The sequence below is a fragment of the Mirounga angustirostris genome, unplaced genomic scaffold, assembly GCF_029215605.1.
Source record: "Mirounga angustirostris isolate CCGP_5_RB_7025 unplaced genomic scaffold, mMirAng1.0.hap1 SCAF_3, whole genome shotgun sequence".
Classification (NCBI taxonomy): Eukaryota; Metazoa; Chordata; class Mammalia; order Carnivora; family Phocidae; genus Mirounga; species Mirounga angustirostris.
Window position 1 is genome coordinate 166,956,500 of NW_026991711.1, and position 25,494 is coordinate 166,981,993.

Here is a 25,494-nt window from a genome sequence, read left to right on the forward strand (position 1 = left end):
CCTTATTTAAGGAGAAACCCAGCTTTCACTAGTCTTCTGCTCAGCTACTCTTGCCCAGCACCACTCAGCCTAGAGACAAGAATCTTGTCACAAGAATGGAAATCTGCAGAGGCGGCACCATGAAATGTCATGCAGGAGACAGTAAGAACTATGACAAATCTCCAAGAGCCTAGAGGTCTGGCACCAAGTTTTAAACTTCCCTTGGGCTAAAGCACAATGTTTGGCATAATCAGCTCTCAAATACTTCTTAAATGATTTTTTAAAAATCTTAATTAAGAGCCACTATTATCTCTCACTGCATGCTCTTCTCTGGAGTGACTGAATCAGACAGGTAGATTGTCCAATAGGATAATGACCAGGGAGAAAGAACTCTTCTAGGATAAGCAGGTTACACCCACTTGAACTTTGCTGGCCTTTCAAGGGGTGCTACTGTATCTTGTATCTCTTTTAAATTAATTTAACAGTTATTTACTGAGCTTCTACTTTATACCAGATGCTTTGCTAGAGACTTCAGAGAATTCCTAGGGTTCAATATCTGTCTACAAGGTGCCCATGGAATAGTAGGGAAAGAGAGATAGAAATGCATACAATTAAAGATAACAAGGTATATGTGTGACTAATAAATAAAGTGAACAAAATGTTATGGCAACATAAAGAAGGAACAATTCACTCTCCTAGAGAGGTCAGTGAAGGCCATGCGAAGAAATCACATTTGAGCTAGACCTTGCAAAATGAGTGAGCTTTTGTCAAGTAGAGAAAGGGAGCAATGGCATTCTAGAAAGTGCATATGACATGAACAATAGTGCAGACACATAAAAGCACCCCTGTGTATTTGGAAAAGGATGAGCGGTCTAGGGGTTCTGATGCATGGGGTACATGTGATAGGGCAGCAAGAAATGCATCTCCAGGGCCTAGAAAATGCCAAATATTTCTGGCTGATAACGCTCTGGCCTCAGGATCTTCCCCCTCCCCCGCCACCCCCCTTGGCTCTGGCCTCAGCCTTTATACTTATGAACAGCAGCGGCTGTTTCTCTAGATGCTCAGCAGTAGTTCAGGGAAAGATTAAGAACTCAAAAGACAGCAGTGAGGCCCAGTGGTCATATCAATGTTGCCAAATAATATTCCTGAACCTAAATGTTCTAAACAATCATCTGAGGCATTTTCCTTTTCAGATTTATATTCCTAATTTAAAGCACACATATAACACTCCTTAAAATGAGAACAAAAGAAGACAAATAAGTATTACCCCCACCCCAAACAAATCTTAGCTTAAAAAAAAAAAGCTACTGAATCAAGCACAGATTTAAATTCAGCCCCGAGTATCCTGGTAGCCAAGGCAAAAAGATCAACAACGAGTTAAGAACTTCTCATCATCAAATAAATGAAACATCAGTTCCTCAGAGATCAGGTGATCTGTGCACACCAGGTTTAAAGCAACAGAAGAGGACAAGAAAATGTGGAAGGGAAGAAAGAACAAAGGAGGAAAGGAGATGATTTAAAAACATATCTCCCCCTCTTTAAAAAAAAAAAAAAAGGTAAAATTCCCTCATTAAAAACCATCAAATGTTTTGGCAGTGAGGGGACCAAAGGTTCAGTGCCTGGATATGTTTTTCTCCTTTGTAGTCTCTCTCTGTTGATGTTTTTCTGGCTTTCTAAGCAAAGAGGAAACCTCACCCATTCCTGTAGACATGCATTTATGACCACATTCTCCCGGCCAATAACCCTCCGTGGCTCCTTGAGGCACTTTTCAAGGGTGGAGTGTCAGCAACTGGATCTGGTTCTGAAGCTACTTTTCCTACTGCTCAGGTTGAACACTGGTGAGTTCAGTAAGGGCTTCAGGGCAGAGCTAACTCATTAAGTACAAAATGTGCAGGCACATTTGACCTTTGGAAATCCAGCAGTGGTTGGAAGCTTCCAGACTCAAAACAAAAGTTCCAGGGCTGGAAAAAGAGTTGGAGGAAGCACGCTGTGAGTGCTGGGCCCATCCCCCACACATTCCCCAGGGACTGAGAGGCTTACAAAATCAATAGAGCAGCATTATTAACTTTGCAATATCATAAGAGAAGGCTTTGCTCTCTGCCTGGGTGGAGAGAGAAGACAGGGAGAAGCAGGCTGTCTCCAAAGGAAAGGATGCTTCATTAAAGTCTTAACTCTGGGGAGGCAGCTGCCATGTAAGCTCAACAGATGAACCTGGTGTTGGCAGCCTCCCATAGAAATGTTGCCCTTGGTCGAGGAGTTAGAGTGAAAGAAAGTACAGCTGGATGGAGCAAGGTCTGCATGGCAAAGAGTTTCTGTATGGTATAGACTTCCAAAAGGTCATGCCAGGGGGCTAACCTAAGACAAAATTGTAAATACATCCTTCAGATGTGACAGTCTTTCATCTGCAGTCTTGAATTTTAAACCATCCTATTGTTGCTAATTTTTCACTCAGTTTTCCTGAGTTACCTATAAGTACCAAAATAAACAGGTTGAAGTGTTTCCACCAAAAGAAAATACAGAGCTCTTGTTATACCTGAATGGAAATGAAGTCACCAACTCTATCCTTGTGTCCCCTCTGATTTGCTGAAGACCCCCACCCAGCTGGGCCACCAACTGCCCACTCACAGGTCAAATGACCCAATCCCACTGCCGCTAGCGCCGAGTCAGCATCACCAGCAAATCTTGTGCACACCCAATGACCAGGGAGGGGTTCCTTTCATCTTTCCCTTCATATGATATATGCCTTGGTCTCTCCCTTATCCTGTCACCATCCCTCAACAGTGACAGTAACAGGCACTGCAAGGCTGCAAACTGGCAGACATTAAAAGTAAACTAAATTTTCAGACACATCTTCATCCCAAAGTCCTTCCTCCAATCATGAAGATCAAGCAAATGTCTTATCTTTGTGAAGTCATTATTGTCTTCAGCTTCTCCAATTCTAGATAGTAGGTTAAGCACCCCCTGTTGCAAATCATACCTGCATCAATTCAATCCATTTGCTGTTAAAGAAGTATCACACTTGTCAGAAAGGTTCTTTCCCTTTAACCACATACCAAGCCCAAATCAGACAAATACAGCTCGATACATTTGTTGATACTATTCATATCACTCAACAGGAGACAATGGCAACTTGCCAATCACTCCTGGGGTAGAACTTAAGGAAAGAAATGCTCATCATATCTATATTTTTAAAAACTGGCACCAACTGATGACCATAAACCACCTCCTGGGTTTACATATACAGACCTCATTACAAAGGACGTGCAGTAAGATATCATAAAGGCCTCCACTGACATGCATAGTCAAAATCTCTTGCCTGCCATGATTTGCTTTGTGACACGTAAAGACTCTTAACTTCCTTCCCTTTCTTTCCCTCATTTTCTTTTCTGTGTAAGGAATAACATAAATATATTAGAAAAGAAGTTAAGGCCACAAACAAAATCTTTAACAAGTAATACATTTACTCAATGCCAACAATATCTATAGAATATGGAATGTGATGACTTCTTTACTTAGCAAGACTAAAACTCCAGCCACAAACATAACAGGGAAGTTATAAACCCAAGAGACTAGTAGTAAATAAAATAAAAGTATCTAAAGGTTCTAAGTTTTGTCAACCCCAAATGTCTGTTCCATTTTAGATTCCTTTTGAGTGGTAACTGTAAACTTCCAGGAAAACATTTTGAGAACATTTGGGGGGAAAATAGCTGTGAGATGAACAGGAAAATTCCTTGACTATTTCAGATGTGACTAGGAAAATCACTAAGGAAATATTCTCTCTTGGCATCCTGTTCTTTTCTTTATATCCCCATCACGATGCATACTTCTGGGTGTATTTATCCTCTGGATCCACTGCTAGACTCTAAACTCCACAAGAGCAGGGACAATGTCTACCTGGGTCACTACTGCATCCTCAGCACCTAGCTCAGTGCTTAGCATATAGAAAGCCCTCAGAAAAAAGGAAGGGAAGGAGAAAGAGAGGGAGGAATTGAATGTATGAATTAAAGAGAACCAGGAGAGTGATGAGGGAAGGGGAGTACCCGAGGTGTGTTTGGTTCTAGTAGGTTTTAAATTCCACTAATCTCACCTATAAGTAAACATGGGAATTTTTACAATCAAGATGGCGACAAGGGTTGTTCTTGACTTTACTTCCTCTCATAAGATGAGCAACTAACAACTATTCATAAACAAGGCACCACTAAGAAACTCCTAAAGAAAGAAAACCCTCCCCCCTCCAAAAAATCACAGAAGAGAAATGAAGCCCAGCTACAAAATTAAGCACTCTCTACTTCCTTCTCAATAATCTCAATAGTTTATTATGTACCAGTATGATTATCCTAATGTCTTCATCCCTTGTTGATGGATGACATACTCTGATCAGCAAGGCCAGTTGACTTCAGGGACTAGGAGTGAGTTCTGTTCTGATGTGAAGTAGCCAAGAAGAGGTAGGTGGACAGGTGGACAAGTAAAGGACAACGTAGTCCCCATAGTCAGAGTGTTTTAGAGACATGGGATTCTTCTGTTCTATTCTCTCCACCTATACCACTCTTCCATTAAGGCTGCTGGTCTATAGTCCTCAAATTCTTCCCATTTTTACTTACAGGTGAGGTTGGTAGAATTTAAAACCCACTAGAACCAAACACACCTCGGGTCACTCCCCTTCCCTGACCACTCCCAGTCTCTCTCTGGCAGGGGTTCCTTAAGTACCAGAGCCAAGGATAGGGAACCCTTGACCCCTTCCCCTGAGTCACAGACCAATGTAAAACCATCCCTGATGCCTCCTGTCTTCTTTCCTGCACCCTGAGCCCTCCCCCTTGTTTTGTGGGGCTCCTTCCTCCCCTCCTCTGAAGGCATGCTGCTCCCTCTTCATCAGACTTCATTCTGGGTAGGGGGAAGCCTTTCCCTTGTACTTTGTTTCCCTGAGGGCCCCCAGAAATAAATATCTCCCAGAATATTCTGGAAGCAAAACTTCCAAATTTCCTTTTACTTCCTTTATTCACTCCTGCTCAGGAAAGAAAGTAATTGGTGATAATGGAAGGAAAAAGAAAAGAAAAGAATAGGAAAGAAAAGGAAAGAAAAGAAAAGAAAAGAAAAGAAAAGAAAAGAAAAGAAAAGGAAGGAAAGGAAAAGAAAGGAAAGGGAGGGGAGGGGAAAAGGAAAAGGAAAAGCAAAGAAAGGCAAAGAAAAGAAAAAAGAGAAAAGAAAGGAAAAACAGTGCTGTGTTCGCTCATCTCTCTTCACCCTGACTCCTCCCTGGAGGGCTTGACTCTATCCCCTGCCATGTGGGAAGCACCTTGGGGACAGGTAGGCCTGGGGAATCCTGGTGAACTGCTGTTTGGTGGATCATATACTTTCCTGGATGTGTCCGCCCCTAAGCTAGCAGGAGGTGGGGATAGAGTAAATACTGGGAAGCCAGAATGAAATGGCCCTTCCCAACTGAGGCTAAAGCCAGTTTTATCAATGATAAACCTGATATTTAACCTTTAACTCTCTGGTTCTTGTATCTATTTTTTCAAATAGGTTAGGGAGGGGAGAAGCGGGCTTCATTTACTGTCTGCACTAAAAGAACAGCAATTGTACTATAATTATATACAATTGTTAACAGTCCAAATTATTGATCCTCCCAAGAAGCTTGGTAATCTCTAAACTAACATATAAGACTTTAAAAAAACCCCATATAATGAGGAAAACATAAGTGGCCTATTATTCCATCACCTGGATTGCTCTTAAAAAAAACCTGAAAGTAATGAACATATGTGAAAGCAAAAACACTTAAATGGAACAGAAAGGGTATAAAAAGTAAAAATTTCCCTTTCCTCACCCCCCAGCACCCTCTCCTCCTTCTCCTCCAAACTGTCAACAAGTACTTATATATATCCTTTTATTTGAAATGCTAAGCATATCAGCATGTATAATCGACATTTTTATTCTCTTTTTTCCCTTTTACACAGAAGATAATTGGCTTTTCATTTTAATAGCCAAGAGACCCCAGTTGCAAAGAGGCTGGGGTGGGGGAGGCCTGGATTCCTTCTAGCTTGCCACTCTACCCCCACCCAGAGTTCCCTCCCCCTCCCCTTTTCTAGGTGTTTCCTCCTCCCACACCCCACCCTATTCCCTCAGAGCAGGTGCCTCAGAAGGAATCAAGCCATCATTGGATTACTATATCATAACATGTCGCCATTGGGGGAAGCTGGGTGGAAGGTGAATGGGACTCTGTATTATTTTTGCAACTCGCTGTTGAGTCTATAATTATTTCAAAATAAAAAGTGTTTTTAAAAAGGGAAAAGAAGTCAGTGCTTGATGGAGAAAGCCACAGCAGAGAGACCCTAAATCGGGAGGAGGAGGAGCAAGTGACAATGACCAAGCTCTCTGATAACATAATGTGCTGAAGTCCAACCTCAGCCCCTGGCCCCTGCTGCCTGCACCGTGTCCTCGGCCAGGGCTGCAGATCAGCTGGCTCTTTAAATGTCTTAGGACTGGTTTGATTTTCTTTAAAGAACAAAACACTGTTTTCCAATAAAGCTATTTGTTGTGAACTTGAAAATGTTACCACTAGATCCAAAGCATTTTATGTTCTTTTTTTTTAATAGTTAAGTGTGTTTCTACACTCTTTTAAAAAATCAAAACTAAACCTTAAAAGTACATAAATATTTAATTTTGCAGAGAAAGGTATGGCTCTCCAGATGGGGAGTCCGTCCAATTCATGACCTCAAGCATTTTATGGCCACACTTCCCTGCAAATCACACTGATGGCAAAAATCCAGCTGCATACTCAAGTGTTTTGTCACATTCCTGACCCCAGAATCAAATTTCTCACGTGGCAGGTTGAGCCAAAGGGATGTCCTGACAAATCCCTATAGAAGTGGGTTGAAAGGCTGACATTCCTATCCCTCTTCATCTCCACTTTTCCCTGAAAGTCTGGAGCTAGAGCAAACTGGAAGCTGTGAGCTTCAGGGACCTCACCCCACTCTACCTACTGTGAGGGGAGAACTGTGTCTGCGATCTTACCCAGCAGGCACAGCCCATGCCAAGCCACCACATAGGCTGTTCCCCAGGGCCATCCCAGGTGCAAACTTCTACTTCTAGTGGATATAGAAAGACAGAGCCACTCCACCCCAAAAGAGAGATGGACTAAACTCTGGTGGTCCCTCACAGACAGAGATCCAGATGTGCCCACATTTCCACCAGCACTCCAGGTGAGGCAGTATGCAAGCAGACCTTTGGACCTGACCCTCTGGCTTCCTAAGTCCTCATCAATATGGAGCCTGTCTTAAGTAGCATGGAGACCTCAGCATCCTTAGTGGAGTCAGTGTGGTCCTCATCAGAGAAATCAACCTCCCTTCTTATCTGTAGTTACCTCCTACTAGGGTTGCCCTAGGCTGGAATAAGAGTTCATATTCCAGAGAGCACACGTGGTGCTCTGTCACGCCAATCCCTATGTGACATAAGCTGGGTTTCCCTGGAAGTCAAGCTAAGAGGTCATGGTAAGTCTAGGACTTCCTACCCAGGTAAGTCCCCATCTTCTTATCATCTAACAACATGTGACAGTACATTGTTAATGAGTCATTTTAGCCACGCAGACTTCCACTTTCAGAAGCAAACTGTCCCCAGAATTCTCACTTCTACACAAACCCCAAACTTCCTTCATCCTTGGGTACTAACACACACACACACATACACAGGCACACAACTGTCTCATGCATGGTAAAATACTTTACTTTTTAAAAATGTATCTTAAAAAATTAAGCCAAATATGTTATCTTTATCCAGAAGTTTGGGCATGCCATAGACTATAAACTAAATTTACTTTTTCAAAATTTATGTAAAAGCTAACACACACACACAAGAAATGTCCCCACTTTCAGACAACCAGTAGGAAAAGTTTCTCCAAGTGCTGTATGTCACAAGTAATAGCCCTATTTGAACAAATAAAAAGCTACTATATTTCTGCTCAGAAAACTGAACAGAAATCATAAAGAGGAAGAAAGCCAACAAGAAGTGCTAGTTTAAGGCTTGAGATAAAAGCCTTCCCTACCACAGAATAGAAAATAATAACATTGTATAGCATGTGACAGTTTACAAGTCACTTTCACATCCATATATCATTTGATTATAACAATCCTATTATTATAATCCCCACATTGCAGATGGGGAAAATGCAGCTTAGCAATTTGCCCTGGTTTATACTTACAAAGTCAGGACAAAATTCCAGGTTTTCTGACTCCAAATCCCTTGAATTTTCTACCACACCAGTATTTCTCAAACTTAATTTTCATTCCACCTCTATGCATTTTTACCAAGTCAACATTTCATCTGTACAATCATTTCCCTATCATTTTCTTTTTTAATTGCCTCACTAAGATATTATATATTAAGGTTGCATACATCTTAAAATACTTCTCCTGTAAATGTCTATCCATAAAAGATAACTGTAAAATTAAAGACAACAAACCAAAATGATATTATTAACTTTTAGCTGGCTGTTTGCCTGCCAGGAGCTCTGGGTCTGAGATCTGTTCTCTCTTTATGAGAAGAAGAGGAAGATGAAAGAGAAGAAGAGGAAGAAGAAGGAGGAGGAGGAAGAGGAGAAGGAAGAGGAGGAGGAAGGGAGAGAGAAAGTGAGAAAGCAAAAAAGCAAAAAGAGAAGATGGAGAAGGAGGAAGAAAAGAAGGAAAGATTATCAAGCCTTTGGTGTTAAAGACATACTATCACAAAGCTGAGTCTTTCTCCTTCAGACAGTCACAAGGATTGAAAAAAAAAATCTGAAAGGGGAAAAATATTGCCTCCCATGGTAATTTGTTGTTATTTAACACCGTACTCTTGAAGCTTAAGAAGTGCAGCCCACCCTTTGAGAGGCATTGCCTTGAACCATCCTGCACCACGCATTGCATTAACATGAGAATGTTTTTAAACTATTGAAAAGGGGCTCACAATTCTTAAAGGTCCAATACTGGCTTGGACTGAAATAATAATCTCTAAGGCTCAGGCAGGTTACTTGCAAATTGAGGAGGGGGAAGAGGGATTGTAATGAGGTGTCCCATGATCTTCAAATTCTAATATTTGTAAAATTCTAGTCTCTATGAAGAGGGAGCTTAAAGAAGAGAGCATGGAAGCAAAAGCAGGAGGAAAAAGTAGGCAGACACATCTTGGGTAGGAAGAAAAGGTTTTTTTGCATTCTGCTTCTCTTTCATAGGAAAACTGTGCAAGGACATTTTAAGTCCACATGTCTGTTTTTCTTTTCTTCTCTTTTCATTTCTTTTCTTTTTCTTCCTTCCTTCCTTGAAATATTTTTTCAGAAATACTTTAATGGTAAACTAATTCATACAGTAAAATGGGTATTAGTTTAAAAAGTAATTAATATGTATGTTAACAAGATAATGACCCTGGACCTTTATTTAGCACTCAAGTTTTTAAAAAGAAAAAAAAAGGAAAAGGAATTGGAGATTGGAGAAAAGAAGGAGGAACCCTCCACATCAAGTATTTCAAAGAAATGGCTTTTTTAAACAGGAAAAGAACGACCCTGAAATTCACCATCTGGTCAACCTAAGTGATATACTTAGTAATCTAAGGGAGCCAATATAAAATAATAAATTTTTTTAAATACCTCTAATGTAGAACAGCATCCTAAAAGCATTAGAAAATGAAGGCCAAGTGCCTTGCTGGCAGTATTTGCATGCCAGGGGTAGGAAGAAAGCAAATTACTTGATTCTCAGGAAAGTACTTTATTATAATGCCCTGGATTTCTTCATACAAAAAGCATCACTTCCTCCGTGAAACAAGCATACAAAATCCACCTCAACAAAAAATAAGCAGTTAAAGCAATTAATGGGATTCTGTACAACATACCTCTACGTCAGACTAAGAAACTTGTTATGTGTTTCTCTTCCTCAAAAAGGAGTTTTTCCCACCACTGACCAGTTGGGTCTCCAGGAGTGACAAAAGAAGCCCTGACAATAGCAGCCATTTGGTAATGAGTGCTATCTGACCAAAAAATACTTTTTGTTTGATATTGTCCCATTTTGCTCTCACTTAGACCAAGAAGAGGCTACAAGCTCAGGAAACTCAGTTTCCAAATTGGAAAATGTTGCAAATACCAATAAGGAATGAACATGCTCTGGAGCAACTGCTCAGCCCAGGCGGGGAGAGGGGTAAACCAGATGGTCTTTTCCATCCCAGATTTCAAAGATCTACAACAGAACCTGGATGACTAGGAGAAATTCAGATGCAATTTGGAAGCTGCTCTATAAAACAGAATCCCAAACAAAGACATTCAACAAGGCAGAGAAATCTAAGACACAATGAAAATGAATTCTGGGTGAGAGTATAAAGCAATCCAGCTTGAGACTGGGGTGGAGAAATAAAGGCTGTTCCCAAATCATAGCATTTTGGAGGGGAAGGTGCCTCAGAGAGCCGCCAATCTGGGCTCACAAATCCAAATATATGCTCACCAAGTCAGAGATCAGAAATGAAGTTAGGTAGAAATAATGGGGACAAGGTTAATTGATGAGTATATAATCTGTCTAAAAACATTCAAATTAAAAAGAAAATTGAAATATGTATGCTGGCCAAATAAAACACCTCTTCAAGCCAGTTCAGCCTAGGAGTTTCCTGTTTGTGTCCCTGATAATCTAACTCTTCCTAGTTCTACCCTAAGGTAAGCTCTAGCCAGAAGGAAAGAGATCACATCATTGATGATAAGGACAAAATAGTAGGCATATGTGGCAGAGCCAAAATGGTAGGATTATGTTACACACTGAGATGATGTTAAATAGAAGAAAAATTAAATGATATTAAAGCAAAAATCCTCTGCATGTCTTTGGTTCAGATATACTAAGTTCACATGAGAACAAATTACCATCTAGTTAAACACAAAGTTACTGAGAACTGGGGAATATGTATGTAGAGAGAAGTTGTACAAAAAACAAAACAAAACAAAAAACACCTAAGTAATCAGAAAGTCAGATAGTTAAATCTGTAGTTAAATTTGTCACAATGGCCCTGGATTAGATATGGCAAATGGAGCTCCTGTCTTCCATTTTCCAGGCAGAAAAAGTGCGGTACTTAGAACCCTTACAGCTTGTTTTTTTAAAATATATTTTTTAAAGTTACATGTTCAAGTTTTCTTCTAGATACTTCTCAAGAGCAAGATAAGAAAAATCCTTTCCATTCCTGGTATTGGTTGATGTACAGTTAAAAAAAATTGAGTAAGTTTAGGACCTTCTTTTTAAATGAAATTCCAGGAAAAAGATCTCATTGATATGTTAAGTGGTGTGAAGACTTCCCAGGAAATCTATGAAGTGGGGAGAAGGATGAGGACATTCTCCCTTGGGATAGCTGGAAGCAGGCTAGACAAAGAACTGGAAATGTTCTTTCCAGAAGCCCCCCTCCTGCCAGCCAATGGGACCCTCCTTCCCTGGTTTCTATGTATCAAAGAAATCACAAATACACACACTCCTCAGAAGGAGGGAATGCAGTCTGTGCACAGGGCTGGCATCTCTGAAATAAATCTCTCTATAGGTGCTGGGCTAAACCTTCAATACAAGGAAATAATCTTTGAGTTTTATAGCAGCATATGCATGATTCTCCCCCCTCCCCCATAAAACTCCTAACACGAACAACCACATCAAATTATTGCTTTTCAGAGGCCAATTCAAAAACGCCCTACTTTATCACAGAAAGAATATTCCTTGTGTATGTGAGTGCTTCCATTATGTCTTATTTGAAGGAGGAAAATGAAATAAAAATCCTATCTGAGATATTTATAGATCTCATAAAACCTGATTCACTCTCATAAGCTGCTGTAAGCTCAGTCATCAGGTAAGGGAGAAATGGCAGGTGTAGTAACCAGCACTGTATTATGTTATATATGCTTAATTCTGGCTCTTAAAAAAAAAATAACCACATGCTGGAAAAACTTAAGAGAAGTAAGTCATAAGTAAGACTGGAGAGAAAGAAAGGGGAATGGGTTGGAAATGTGTATGAACAGGCCAGCCAAATTCCAACATGTCACATAGGCCCAGTTTCGGGGGACAATGGGTATTGCTAGTCTTTCCCCAGGTCTAAGTACAAGTGACTTCATAAGAGCTTCCCCTGTGGAATGGATAAAAGAATACCATGCCCAATGCCCAGACCTCTCTCTTGCCCTGCTTTCTATCGTTCACCTTCTGTCTTAGATCAGTGATACCATTTAGAAAAAGAGTATTGTGCCACTTTGCACTGCAGTTGAGGAGAGGAAAAATAGTTGAAAATGGAGAAGAAATGAGCATTTGTTAAGTGGATGCTAAATGCCAGACATTGGGCCAGAGAGCCAACATGCCTGCCCTTATGTAAGCATTACTAACTCCATTCCACAGATGATAGAATGAGGCCCAGAGATACTGTCTCAAGGTCTCAGCTCTGACTTATTCCAAAACCTCCATGGTAATTTGACTAACACCAAACACTGTGGCCTGAAGGAGATATAGCATAGTCCAGTCCTCATATAGATAAGAAAACCAAGTCCCAGGAAGAAGACAGACCAGGGAACTGTTCAAATCCATACAGGTCCATTGGTTGCCAGGCCATGACCTTTAGCTTCTGCCCTGGTGTCTCCTATCTCACCAAGCATCAGTATAAGTGTTAAAATTTCAGAGTGTTGAGCAGACTGCCTGGGTTTGGATCCTGGCTCAACCACTTCCAAGTTGTGTGACTTTAGGCGAGCCATTTAATACCTCCAACCTCAATGTCTCCATCTGTAAAATGGGGAAATGCAGAATCTGTATCTCACAGGGTTGGGAGGATTAAATAAAATGCTGCGTATAAGGAATTCAAATGAAATCATCTTCAGGGCATATTTGATATATATTAGATATTATTATAATGCTTATGATAATGACAGGAAGAGTCGTCAAGTGAAAAGAGGGAAGAGGAAAGTGTGTTCCATGAACACTAGTCTTGCAACTCATTTCCTTTGCAACTACGAAAAGACAACTTGCTTAATCTTCCTCTGCTTCAATTTTCTCACCTCTGAATGGGAAATTCTGTAATATCTGCCTGCTCCTTAGTTACAGAAAGAATGTGCTAATGACAAGAGACCATGAGCAAGACACCTGGAGCCCTTCTGAACGAACGCTTACTACAGATGCTTGTTAGACTCTCCCAAGCAAACAGGAAAATCCCCATCATGGAGGAAATGATCTCTTGGTCCATACTAAAAAAAAAAAAAAAAAAAAAAACAAGAACCTTGATGTAGAGAGGCAAATGCACAGGTAAGGGCTGCACAATCTTAGAACACAGAAGTGAAGCCAGTGACTCAGTTTGCCGTTTAGCAGCGTGTCGGGTGGCTCACAGGAGAATCAGCCCCACATAGGGCCACCTCGCAGCAGACCCCTTCTCCCACCAGAGGCAGGGCTCTATGAACAGGGTCTATAGTGGCCATCTGAACAAACACTGAAAGCTCAAAAGGTATGGGGTAGGGAGAATCTATTTCCATTCCTTTGTATGCTGACAAAATTTGCCGCCTCTCCAAAAATAAGAGCCAGCACTATGACCGCTCCATTGAATTCCTTCTAACTGAGCTCCGGAAGGTGAGCCTGCGAGCAGGGTCAGGAGCAGACAGGCACTCCCTTGCGCAGCAACTGCTCCACAGCTAATTGCCGTTTTCACAGCTGGGTTGAGCTTTCCAAAAGGCATCCTTCAACCCTCAGCTCTGAGCTCTTCTCATGATGTTCTTTCTTGCCAACCATACCCCCATCAAAGACAGTTTATAGATAAAAGGATGTAGCTACAGTACATACATTTTTGCAAACATCACAGTGTGAAATCGAGGCATGTCTAAGGCTTCTTTGTGAAGATCGCTGCATGCCACGGTCATTACCACAAGAGCTAAGCCTTCTACGGACAAGGAGGCAGCCTCCTTGCCTGAATGTCCTCAATGGCAATTCTTCCACAGTTTATTTTTGCTCCTCTTACGAGAAACATGGGTCCTTTGAAATCCTTTATAAACAGAGTCTACTTCCAAACAGTGAGGTCAGTAAGAAATATGGAGAGCTGCTACCTAATGCCTACCTGGCATCACCCAACAGATGTTCATGCATGCATCCATCCCTTTAAAACCACAGAGGAGGCTGAGATAAGTGGTAAATCCTGGTCGAGGGCCTGCCGAGAATGAATTATTTGAAGCATGGCATGGCTGCAGTTGAATGCCCAAGACCACAAAGGTACCAGAAACAGATTTTGACCAGGTTAAGCAAACCTCTAGTGGGTCACAGGAATGTGAGCCAAATGGGACTGCATTTGACACTTTAAGGCGAGGGAAAGCAAAACAAGAAGGATGAAACAACACTTGGCCCATCGCTATTAACCACTGAGCTGGAGGAAGTACATCCACCAGCACTGTCCTGCTTTATGCTAAACCTCTGTTACACTTAGACTCCAAGTCACACTAGAAAGCAGGTATTTCCATATAAGCAGCAGGCATCTGCAACGCTGATATATCTGATATTAACTCTCCATAGCTTAATGGCTCAAAGCCTTGGCTGCATATTGGAATCACCTGGAAGCTTTAAGAAACACTGATGCCTGGATTCCACCCAAAGGGATACTAATTTGATTGGTCTGGGGTGCAGCCATGCTTGAAAACCATTGCTGCAGACATAGCCAAATCTTAACTCACCATCATATCATAATCCCTACATATCAACTGAATGCCTACTCTCTATGAACCTGAAGGGTTACATACTAAAATGTATAGATTATCAAAATTATAACCAAAGCATCAACTCTGCTCTACATCAAACAACCTGACTGGAAAAACAAGTCAACAGGAAAAAAAGACAAGAAAAAGGAAGGAAGGAAGAAAGGAAGGAAAGGAAGGAAAGAAGGAGGGAGGGAGGGAGAGAGAGAGAAAAATAAAGAAAGAAGAAAGAAAGAAAGAAAGAAAGAAAGAAAGAAAGAAAGAAAGAAAGAAAGAAAGAAAGAGAGAGAGAGAAAGAAAGAAAGAAAGAAGAAAGAAAAAGAAAGAAAGAGAGAGAGAAAGAAAGAAAGAAAGAAAGAAGAAAGAAAGAAAGAAAAAGAAAGAAAGAGGAAAGAAAGAGAAGCTCTACTACAAAACAAAACTAAAAAGCATCATGAAAAATTAAAAAGTTCTACACAAGAGTGTAGAAATAGTAGCAATTACTATCAGCCAAGAGAAAGGAAGGGAGTTTCCTGGAAGATGTGACAACCATCTGGAAGTTAAAGGATGGGTAGAATTTGGACAAACGGAATCAGAGAAGAAGATGGAGGAAGAAGGAAAAAGCTGAAGGAAATGACAGAAATAAAGACCAAAGCAGGAAAAACACAGTGATCCAGTTTGGATGGCACTTACTGCACATAAAAGGGGGAAATGTGACAATTACCCAGGCCGAGTGGAACATCCTAGAACATCCTGACTCAGAAGTTTGGCCTCATTCTACGTACAACAGGGAGACATCGAGAGCTTGAAAACATGGTGATGGAGGTAGAAAGTCAGTCCAGGGGCGGGGCCAGGGGCTGCCCTGGGGAATGGCAGAGGGAATAGGAAGGTGAAGGCCACAGTGAAGTAGTATAGGGGCCAAATCAGTGGGATTTGCACCTGATTGGATGCAAGGGAAGAGAGGAGCCAAAGATGCCTAGAGCCTCAAACATAGATCACAAGAAGAAAGGTCATCTCAATAAAAGAAACCAGGCAGCCAAGAAAAGAGGAAAGACGTTGCTGAGTTCAAGCTTTGGGACACAGTCAGCTGAGGTGATCATGGGCCAATCCCAAAAGCCTTTATTGTCAGTCCCATGTTTTCAATCCATCCCCACTTTGGGGGCCCGAAAGTCAGGAAAATATCTGCAGTTGGAGATGTAGGTTACAGCTCTGAGGAAATAAAGAAGTCTCCACTTGGAGAGGAAACTGCAGTTTCTAAGATTGCAGAGATGAAACAGATCAGTGAGATAAGTTCCCACAGAGAATTCTCACCATCGTAGCTCCCCAAGATTGGGTTGAGACGGGCAAAAAATAACCAGGCAAAGGGGTGAAGAGCACCCCACATTTCCCTTCCTTAGGAGGTACACTGTGGACTTAGGCCCACTTCATCCACCAGCCCCAAGAGGACATTTTGAAAAGCACACAGAAGTTGACTTTCTTCCCAACTGCTTATCTCAATATGTAGTATTTTTTTGGTTTAAATTTGTAAAACATTACAACCTCACTGCCCATCCAGTCTGCTCTAGTAATTTTTAAAAACTTCAAAAAATTTTTTCCTGAATTGGCACGATTGCTGTTACCATTTTGTGTGGCCCCTATGTTGGCAAGGTGTCAGAGAAAAAGCCATTTCACATTGGATATTTTCTACATAAAACCCCAGTGATATTGTCCATCCCAACCCCCTACCATATACATTATGTATCCTCCTTACTCCCACTCCACCTGTTATCACTGAAGTGACAGACCTTTTTAAAATAAAACTAGAGGGGCGCCTGGGTGGCTCAGTTGGTTAAGCGACTGCCTTCGGCTCAGGTCATGATCCTGGAGTCCCGGGATCGAGTCCTGCATGGGGCTCCCTGCTCGGCAGGGAGCCTGCTTCTCCCTCTGACCCTCCCCCTCTCATGTGCTCTCTGTCTCTCTCATTCTCTCTGTCTCAAATAAATAAATAAAATCTTTAAAAAAATTAAAAAAAATAAAATAAAATAAAACTAGAGTTGTAATTGGGGTCTTTTGTTTCTTTTTTTTCTTTTCAGGACAGTGTACATTTTCCAGGTTACCACACATTATTATAAAAGTGGGAAATGGATTCAATCATACTCATAAGCCTTTACCAAGATATTCAATAGCTTGGTTTAAGCTCCAGACAATTCCAAGATCCCATGTACTAGTAGTGTTCTAAGTAAAAAAGGGGATTTTCTTGTTCCCTTTAAGGGGAGGGAGGGAAATAGAGAGGAGGTAAGAATGAGAAGTGACTCAAAGTATACTCAGACAGTGTAACCAACAGTAAGCAAACTGATGTGGGCATCCAAAAAGGGTCCTGAGTCCTGGAAGGACCATCAGTGTTAACAACAGCTATATGACCTTGGAAGGTTCAATGTCTCATCTGCTTTAACAACCACTTGGACCAACACTAGTGTTTTAGAACTGAAGAAACCAAGATCCTTTTCAGGATTTGAAATTCCGAGATTCTATGTTCTTAGGTTTAGTACAAGGCCTGGGGCCTGACTTTCAATATGACCCTCAGGAAATGTCAATAAACCCATATTCAGAAATAGATATCGCATGTGGCTCTACATTCATTATTCTAATTACTTCTAATCATTTCCGAATGACATGGATGCTGTTTCCTGGCCATTACGGACATGTGTATTCACACTGTATATTCATCTGCCCTAAAAGGGCCACCAGCCCCAACGTGCCATCAGCTAAAAGAGCAACAGGACTTAGTAAATCTCAAGCAAGTTTTATAAACAAGGTTGTGGCCAAGTGGCTAAATACAGACAGGCACAGGTAAGTGTTCAAAAACTCACAGGACTTAAAATTTCTTTTCTTGGCAATTATGTTCTGATTCTGTATCACTTAATTTTGAACGTGCTTCCTCTCCCCTGCTGGAGTCAAGTTTACAGGGCAGAATCTATACCTGCATCACCCATAGAGTATTTTTGCACATAACCACAATTAAGGAATGAAGGATTTACTGTGAAGTACTTGCCGTATTTCAACATAAACAAAGGAAATCTCACAAGGTGTGACCGACGGCCCCCACCAGCCCAATCACGTATGGTACCACTATGAAATCAGAAGTCACTCACGCCTTTAGCAGGCTGACACTAGGTCCATATGCCAAGGCTGCTGCTGACCCTTGGCTGTAGTATCAATCGGTCACACGTGTGGTGGCGAGGGCTGCTAGAAGCCGCTCTAATGGAGGGAGAAATGGACACAATACACTTAGCAGGACACATAGCAAGTTCTCTGTCACACCAAAATGCCAAGCGAGGAAAACAGAAAGGACTCAAGGCAGTAGAAATCATTCTCCACATCAGCAGCTGCAGATAAAGACAATCAAGATCATGACCATTTTTAGGTAAAAGCACGTGCTGGTAGCAGCAACGCTTCATTTACTTTGGGAACTCTTACACTAAATCGAAAAAGGCTGGTTTTCAGGTGGATGCTCTAGGGTGAGCACACAACGGAACGGGGTGGAGGAGTGTCTCTGAGCTTGCCCAGGTTACACGTAACATTACAGATGAGACACTGTAAACTGTTCCATTGACTTTAAGCCATTAGTAGTTGTAGAACTTCCTAATCACTGTATTTGGGAAGATTCAGCAGTTTGGGTTAAAACATTTCTACTTGTTTATGCTAAGTAAGCATTCAGATGATTCAGGAAAACAAAGGGATTTATTTGTAGAGAGACTAACTCTCTGCCCCTCACTCTTCTGGCACCACTCAGGTTAAATTGGGGAGCTGTCCTAAACTTTCAGCAAATCCCAATTCCAACATACATGCTCACTGATATACTGAGTGAACCAGAATCACAGAGACGTTCTCTGCACTGGCCAGTCACAGGGTCCAGCACAGGGGAGGAGAAGAAAAAAAAAAAAACAGAAAAAAAACCCTGGCGCACTACTACAAACTGCAGAGATAGGGGGCATCAGCTTTTCCATCAACACGAGCCAGTGGGGGCTGGCCAGAGTAAATCGTATCCTTCTTTGCTCAATGGGCATGGAGTGATTCAAGAAGACTGCAATGCCTTCTTGTACTCAAAAAGTTAAAATCAGGAATCCTCTGAAGGGAGAAGAATCTGAAGATTTATAAGAGCAGCTACTAAAAGCCCCATTAGGACCCTCTCTAAACTCTTCCCATTTAAGCAGAGAGGCAAATAGCCCCCACTGGTATTTATATTTAGAATGGGCTGGAAGAGAGGAAGAGCCCACATCGGAGCACTGAAGGTCTCTGACATACCCATAACATAAATCATTTCAGGGTGAGGCTGTCACAGTGCATCTTCTGCTCTGCCCTTTAAATGGATTGGACCCCAACATCACATTCTCCTCAGGGTAGGGAGTGGGGGGGGGGGAGTTTCATGGAGAACAAAGAAGTCACCACTTCCTTTATCCCCCCACGAAAGACAGATGTAGTAAAAATATCTGCAGAGTAACATTCACTCACTTTAAAATACCGAACTGCAAAAAGATAGACGGAATGATAATGTTTGTGAGCCCCTAAATCTACAAAAAGATGTATCTGTTAAAAAAACATGGAAACGAGTCTATTAAAGAAAGGCTAAGTGTGTGATTGATTGCACTCACATGTGCTCTCATTTGTAAAGCTACATTTATTTAGTGATTGCATCCTTATATAGAAAATCTGAATAACGGGACAGTTCTCTCTTTTTTTTTTTCCATCTACCAAGTCATTGTTTCAAATAAAAAAAAAAAGATTTATGGTAACTGAAGAGCACACAAATAACATACAAAAAAAAAAAAAGCCAGCTATTTTATCCTTTCAGTGTGGTTAGCAAGGCTCCTTTGTGTCTACAAATTTCCCTGGGTGGTGCTGTTGCCAAGAAATTCTAATTCATGACAAGGTTTTCTGCAAATTGGGGATAGAGGCAAACCTGCAGATGCAGGGACCCTACAGTTTGCTTTGTCTTTCTGGCTGAGACAGCACCTGGCTGCTCAGGCCTATAGAAGGCAGTGCAAAGGCAAGATCACCAGAAAGAGGAAGAAGCAATGTAGCTCACAGAACAAATCCCATCCCTTGTATCATGAGGCTGTTCTTGGAAGGCAACCATTTTTGTAGGTTGTCCCCTAGAGATGCCTCATATCAAAGGCCTTGTAAAAAGCGTTCCAGGGTGCCTGAAACCAAGATGAAATTGCAGTGTTATGGGGACACTTTAGTTCCTACAGTAGCCAAGTATGCCATTAGTTTAAAACAATGGGGGAATGGGGGAGGAGGGAGGAATGTTTTATGATTTATTTATTTGTTTCCAGTAGCAGTGGAAAATTTTCTCTGAGCAAAAAGGAGGCCTGAAACTGACCCCATCTGCCAATTATGAATCAGCATTAACAACAAGCATAATTCCGTAAGAGTTTTCAAGTAACCATGCCATGCTCCTCAATGGCATGCAGCAAAGCTGCGTGCAAATAAGATTCAGAACTTCATTACTTGACCTGCACTCGTGAAAAGAGCAGACTAGGTATACAAAATCTATCGAAATTCTAAGACTTTGTAGCTTCTTGGAGAAAAATAACCAAGGGTATCATATCAAATTCTTTTTATTTTCCAAGTCAGCAGTGGGTCCAGAAAACTCACAATTTCTACTGGCAACAAAACTCATGAATGTGTTTCCCTTTATCCATCATCAAGTGGCACCCTATAAACTACTCCGGCTTTTGTCCTACGTTTGACTTTTTCCTACTTTTGCTCAGACAGCTCTTGGAAAATTTCCTGCAAGTTTCCGAAGAACTTAAGGCTGGTAGCCTTAAGAGTTGTGCGTCAGCTGAATTCCATAAAATAATAGACCACATAAGCACAGTGTAATTTACAGTTATATGACAGGCAGAGATGATGTTACTTGGGCCAAGTGCTTAAGTATGCAGTCAGAGCCCAGGAATGGAGAGCTGTTAATGTAAGATGTCCATCTGGATTTTAAAATTACATCGGCAATGGTTTTCAGAGTTGGAGCTGTATGTTGCGAAAGACGTCACTGCCTGAAAGCCCAATGTCAAAATGACGACCCCCGTGACAGGAGGACCATCCCAAGCTCACTGACTGTTATGCAGGACAATTACCCCAGGCCACAGTTTAAAATAAAATCCCCAAAGAGTCCATCCTTAATTTTCAAATGCACAGATGTTCTTGGGTTTATCATCCAAGCCACTCTTTCTCTACAAACCAAATCAGATTATTGGAATCTCTGTATTTTGCTCATCTCCTCAAGGCCAGGTACACTGTTCACTTTCAGAGAACATCTAATAATTGCTCCTCATCTGACCTCTAAAATCTGATTACCCCAGAGCATCAGGAAACTTCTTCCTGTCTGGGGGTTCTTTGTAGCAATCTTCTTAAGCCATTTTGAGCAAAGGAGTCTCAAAATTTCACCATCTGATGGTTGACTTGGTCCTGTCAGTTGCATGTAACCATCCCCCCTCCTTACACTGAGAAGCGGGGGGGGGGGGGGGGGGACCAGAGAGGGAGGAAGGAAGAGATGGAGGTTCGAGGTTTTGCCATCAGCTTGAACTTAGAGTCTCAGTCACCTTTCAAGAGCGCGGTTGTGACTACAGAGCCCGGAGCAGAAAGCTCCTTGGAGTGATATCTTATTTAGGAGTGCTTCCCCACAACTTATGTTTCAGTGTGACTGTGAGCATGCCTCTCAAATAGCTTGGCAAAGAGTTTTAAGGTAAGAGTAGTTGCCAGTTGGGGAGGGTGAAGGCAAGAAGTAAGGAGGGAGGTGTGGGGAAGTGGGGGGTGAGATTCCTTGGCCTGAAGATAGAAACTAAGCTAGAGGTTCCTTGATGGAGGCAAGTAGAGAGGAGGAGGGGAAAGGAAAAGCACAGGAGGCTTCGGAGGAAACAATAGATCTAATACATCCCTAATTATCAAACCAGTGATGTTTCTTTACAGATCCAGACTCTCTCCTGGATGGTCTAACCAGATCTAGAAAAGCAGGTTTCCTCTGGAGAGGCCTTCTCCAAAAGCAGGCTTTACTACTGTGAAAACTTGAACCAAAACAAAGTTGTGTGATTCATCAGGAGGGAACGCTGTAACAAATAAAGCCAACTTTCTTCCCTCCAACACTGCTTAACAGTTAGTCACAAACAAGGGCTGCCTTGGGCAGGCTGACTAAATCAACAGATTCCCTACCCTAACCTGTCTAGACAGTTGTTAATACGCAACCAGTTTGACACCAGTGGGCTGACAATGTGAAATGAAAGCTATTTCAGAAAATGAAATTCTAGCAACATTTTGGCTTCATTAGCATGTGAAATAAAAGGAGGAAAAGATCTAGTGAGACCCTTCATGAGACAGCCTCATTAGGGATGGGGAAAGGATGCACTGAAGAAATGCCTTGCACTAAGAACGCGTGAACTATGTGTGCACTCAGAGACAAAGTCGAGGGTCTCTGCCAGCATCCTTGGGCAGCAACGGATGGTGGCTACACAGACAGCAGAGGCCAGCACCCGGAGGAAGACTCACCGCCTCTAATCAGGGGAGAAGAGCAACTAGTAACAAAGGTACAGTCAGAGGATCAGCTTTGCCACTCTGCTCCCTATACCCAAAGCCAAACCTCACTCGCTAAAGCAGCAACTGTGACATCCCAGCCTCAAGCTGGCAAATCCCGCTTTGGATCCTGGCAGAAGAAATTCAGCCGTTCATTAGCCTTAACAAGCTGCTGTCACTGAGCGAAGTTACATGAACAGCCACACACCAAGCCTCTCGCAGTCCTCCCCAAGGGCAGGCTGGTTTCTTCAAGACGGACTGTGCGGGTTCACACTTCCGATGTGCAAATCCAGACTGTCTTCTTGGATGTTCCATGGTGCACACTGGAGTATTTTTAAAGAATACCCATACCCCCCTGCCCCCCACCCACCATCTTTCCTGCAGTGTGTCCCTTCAGCAGTTCCTAATCCTTGCTGAGAAAATGACTGTTTCCGCAGCAGATCTAGCACTTTCCACTGACCAGCACTTTCTTTATTCGACTTCATGAAGCCCAGTGAACTTGTCACCAGACCCACTTTGCCCTCAGTGGGACGCCTAGCCAACTTGGCATCAGTGCCCTTCAGCATCAGAGGAGTTTCTTAACTAGTCCTCTAAGACAAAGTCAGAGGCATGGAAGCACACACCACCCTTTGTCAGAGGCTGTGTGCCTTCTAACCAGGGAGGGACCCCAAACAAAAAAGAGAAACAAGGACACACATAGAGGCATTGCGCTGGGGAAATCTACAATGCATGGTCAGCGTTAGATAGATATATCTTCCCTTCCTCCTCCTAGATATCCTTGAGTATCTTTTGTCACTGGGCTCCTCTCCCTTCTGCCCACCTTCTCATCTCAAAATCAAGTTTCTATCTTTTATTGTCACGCGCTAATTACTGGGAAAACACTCCGCTATGCTCCTACCTCCTGACCCCCATCTGACGGTCTTCAGCACCAGCTGAAGGAACTGAACCTGATTTAAGGTACCAAGTAGGTAGAGCTCAGGCATGTAGGGACGCAGTATCCTGTCATCAGTAGCTCATAAAGCCCCAAACCACCTTCCCACCCGGTTCCCCCGAACCCCAGAAGTTACGCAGGTCTGTGCTGGGGACAGTGAGCCCGACAACGTGTGCGCAAGGATGTGTGTTGGTGACTGAAACGCAGGCAGCTCAGACCGGCTGCTCAGCAGCTCAGACCGGCTGCTCAGCTCAGCACACTAAGGGGTTAGAGGGTGGTTGGAGAGGTAAGCGCAGATGACTGTTTCCGAAAACATTTTAAACAACAAACAGCCAAAAGGGGGGGGGGGGGATAAAACAAACAAACAAAAAATTCAACCCCAAGCCCACACCAACGCAGCCCCTGCGTCTCCGCCGCCACCACACGATTTACACAAGTAATTTAAATCATTCACCTGCTGCCAGGTCTCCTCCAGGGATGGCAAAGCTGAGAAGTAGCCGGTGTCGTGGACAAGTTGTAGCTCCTGGAATATACTATAACTAGCCAACACGTCCATGCTGCTGCTGCCGGGCAAAACGGGAGGAGAAACCCTCCCCCGAACACAGTTGGGTCTGTTTGTTTGTCAGTCTGTCTGGCTCACCCCCCAAGAAGGCAGACATCCAGTGGCCCTTTTGTTTTGTTTTGTTTCAGTCAACTAAAAAGGAAAAAAAAAATCAATGCAGGAGAGAGAAAGAGAGGAGGTGAGAGAGGAGAGAGTGAGTGGGGTGGATGGAGAGAGGCATCCAGCATGTACAAGTGCAGACGGCTGCCAGGAAAAGGGGACTTCTCCACGGGAGTAACAATTCCCTTCCAGGGCTCTAATCACTCCAGCTCGTGGATCAGGAAGGGGGATGCAAACTCACTGACACGAAGCTGCCATCTATTTCTGCAGCGCTGTTCGCTCCTAATGCAATCTTTGCGCTTTATTTTGGGAGGTTGCATTTTTTTTTTTTTCTCGCGATCGCTTCTCTCCCCCCCTTCCCTTCCCTCCCCACCCCCCACCCCATCCTTGCTAGTTTGTAGTCTCTCCCCCCCTCCTTTTCTCCTCCTCCTGCTCTTCCTCCTCCCCAAACTCCCCCCTCCGCCCGGCTCTCCGCGCAGCCGTGGGATCTCGGAGGAGGGCGTCCATTAGGCCGCGTGTGACCATGTAAGGTAAACAGGGGGCTCATGAAGTCACTGAGGACCAATGGGGAGCGCGGAGCGGGGTCCGGGGCGGGGCTTGGCTCTGGCGGCGAGCGCGGATTGGCAGACTGCAGATCTCCCTGCTGCCTTACAAGGCGGCGCGAGGCGAGCTATTTTTAGAGGGCTATATAAGGGGGCTGAGGCGGCTGCGCGGCGGCCGGGGAGCGCGAGCGCGAGGGACGGGGAGGGCCGCGGCGACACTCACGCCGGCTCCTGGGACGCTGAGGCGGCCGGGCTTGGGCCGAGCGCCGGCCTCCGACCCTCGCTCCGATGCCTGGTGGAGCCCCGGGCGCCTGGAGCTTGCGTCCCTCGGAGGGGCGGGGTCGCGTGTCGCCGTCCTGGCGGGGACGCGGCCGGTCTGGAGGTGAAAGTCCAGACTGCGGGGTTAGGATGCCTCCTGGAGGAGGAGCGGGGCGGGAGCCCGGCGGAGCCGCCGTCGGGGGTGGGGGAGGAGGCACTGACACTTCCCACTCCGCCTCGCTCCGGGGCCCGGGGGTGGAGAGCCGGGAGGGAGAGGCGGGCAAAGGCGGGCCTCACTTACTAAGAAATAAACCGAGAAAAAAAAAGGCACCAAAAGCCCCTTCACAAAATGCCCACAGGCTGCCAGGGCGCAGGAAGAAGCGCCCGAGGAGGAAGTGGCACACAATGGAACCGAACAAAGGAGAGCGGCGCCGAGAGAGCGACCTGCGCCCGCCCCCCCCTCCCCGCCCCGCTCGCGGCGCGCAGTCCCCGCCTCGCCAGCGCCCGGGTGCGCGCCACCACCCGCCGGCCCTGCGCTGGGACCCCGCGCGGGGGGCCGCGCCGGGAGGCAGTCTCCCAGTTAGAGTTGATCGAAAAGGGACGTTTCGCTGGAGTGCGAGTCAGAGAGAACGGAAGGCGCCCGGGTAGACGCAGGGGGCAGGCAGAAGCCGGCAGCTTAATGGGGAGGGAGGGGGGCTCAAACCTGAGGCTCCCCAAGTGGCTGCCGAGCTGCGGTGGTGAGGGGCGGAACCGGATCGGACTCTGGAGCTGGCATATAGAAATACATAGACAGATACTCCTATCTCTTAGATGAAAACCTTGCACAACGCACTTTTTTTTTTTTTTTTTTTTTCCTTTTTAGGGTCGACCAGTTGTGTGCTTGACCTTATGTGGTTAGTGTCATTCAAGTTTCCTCAAAATGCTC

General features: G+C 43.7%; 1 protein-coding gene across 5 annotated transcripts in view; it reads right to left on the bottom strand.

Moving 5' to 3' along the window:
- Positions 1–25,047, bottom strand: part of KLF7 (KLF transcription factor 7) — a 92,167-nt gene extending 67,120 nt beyond the window's left edge. The window contains exons 1-2 of one of the 5 annotated variants that reach the window (XM_064586980.1): positions 24,535–25,047; positions 23,563–23,802 (exon numbers count right to left, since the gene is read on the bottom strand). In XM_064586980.1, coding sequence (XP_064443050.1) covers positions 23,563–23,664 — 102 coding nt within the window. In that variant the 5' untranslated portion in view covers positions 23,665–23,802; positions 24,535–25,047. Of the gene's footprint in view, positions 1–23,562; positions 24,135–24,534 lie in introns of those variants that run through there. The other 4 variants (XM_064586981.1, XM_045868127.3, XM_064586979.1 and 1 more) reach the window with 4 other exon arrangements.
- Positions 25,048–25,494: the final 447 nt, after the last annotated feature.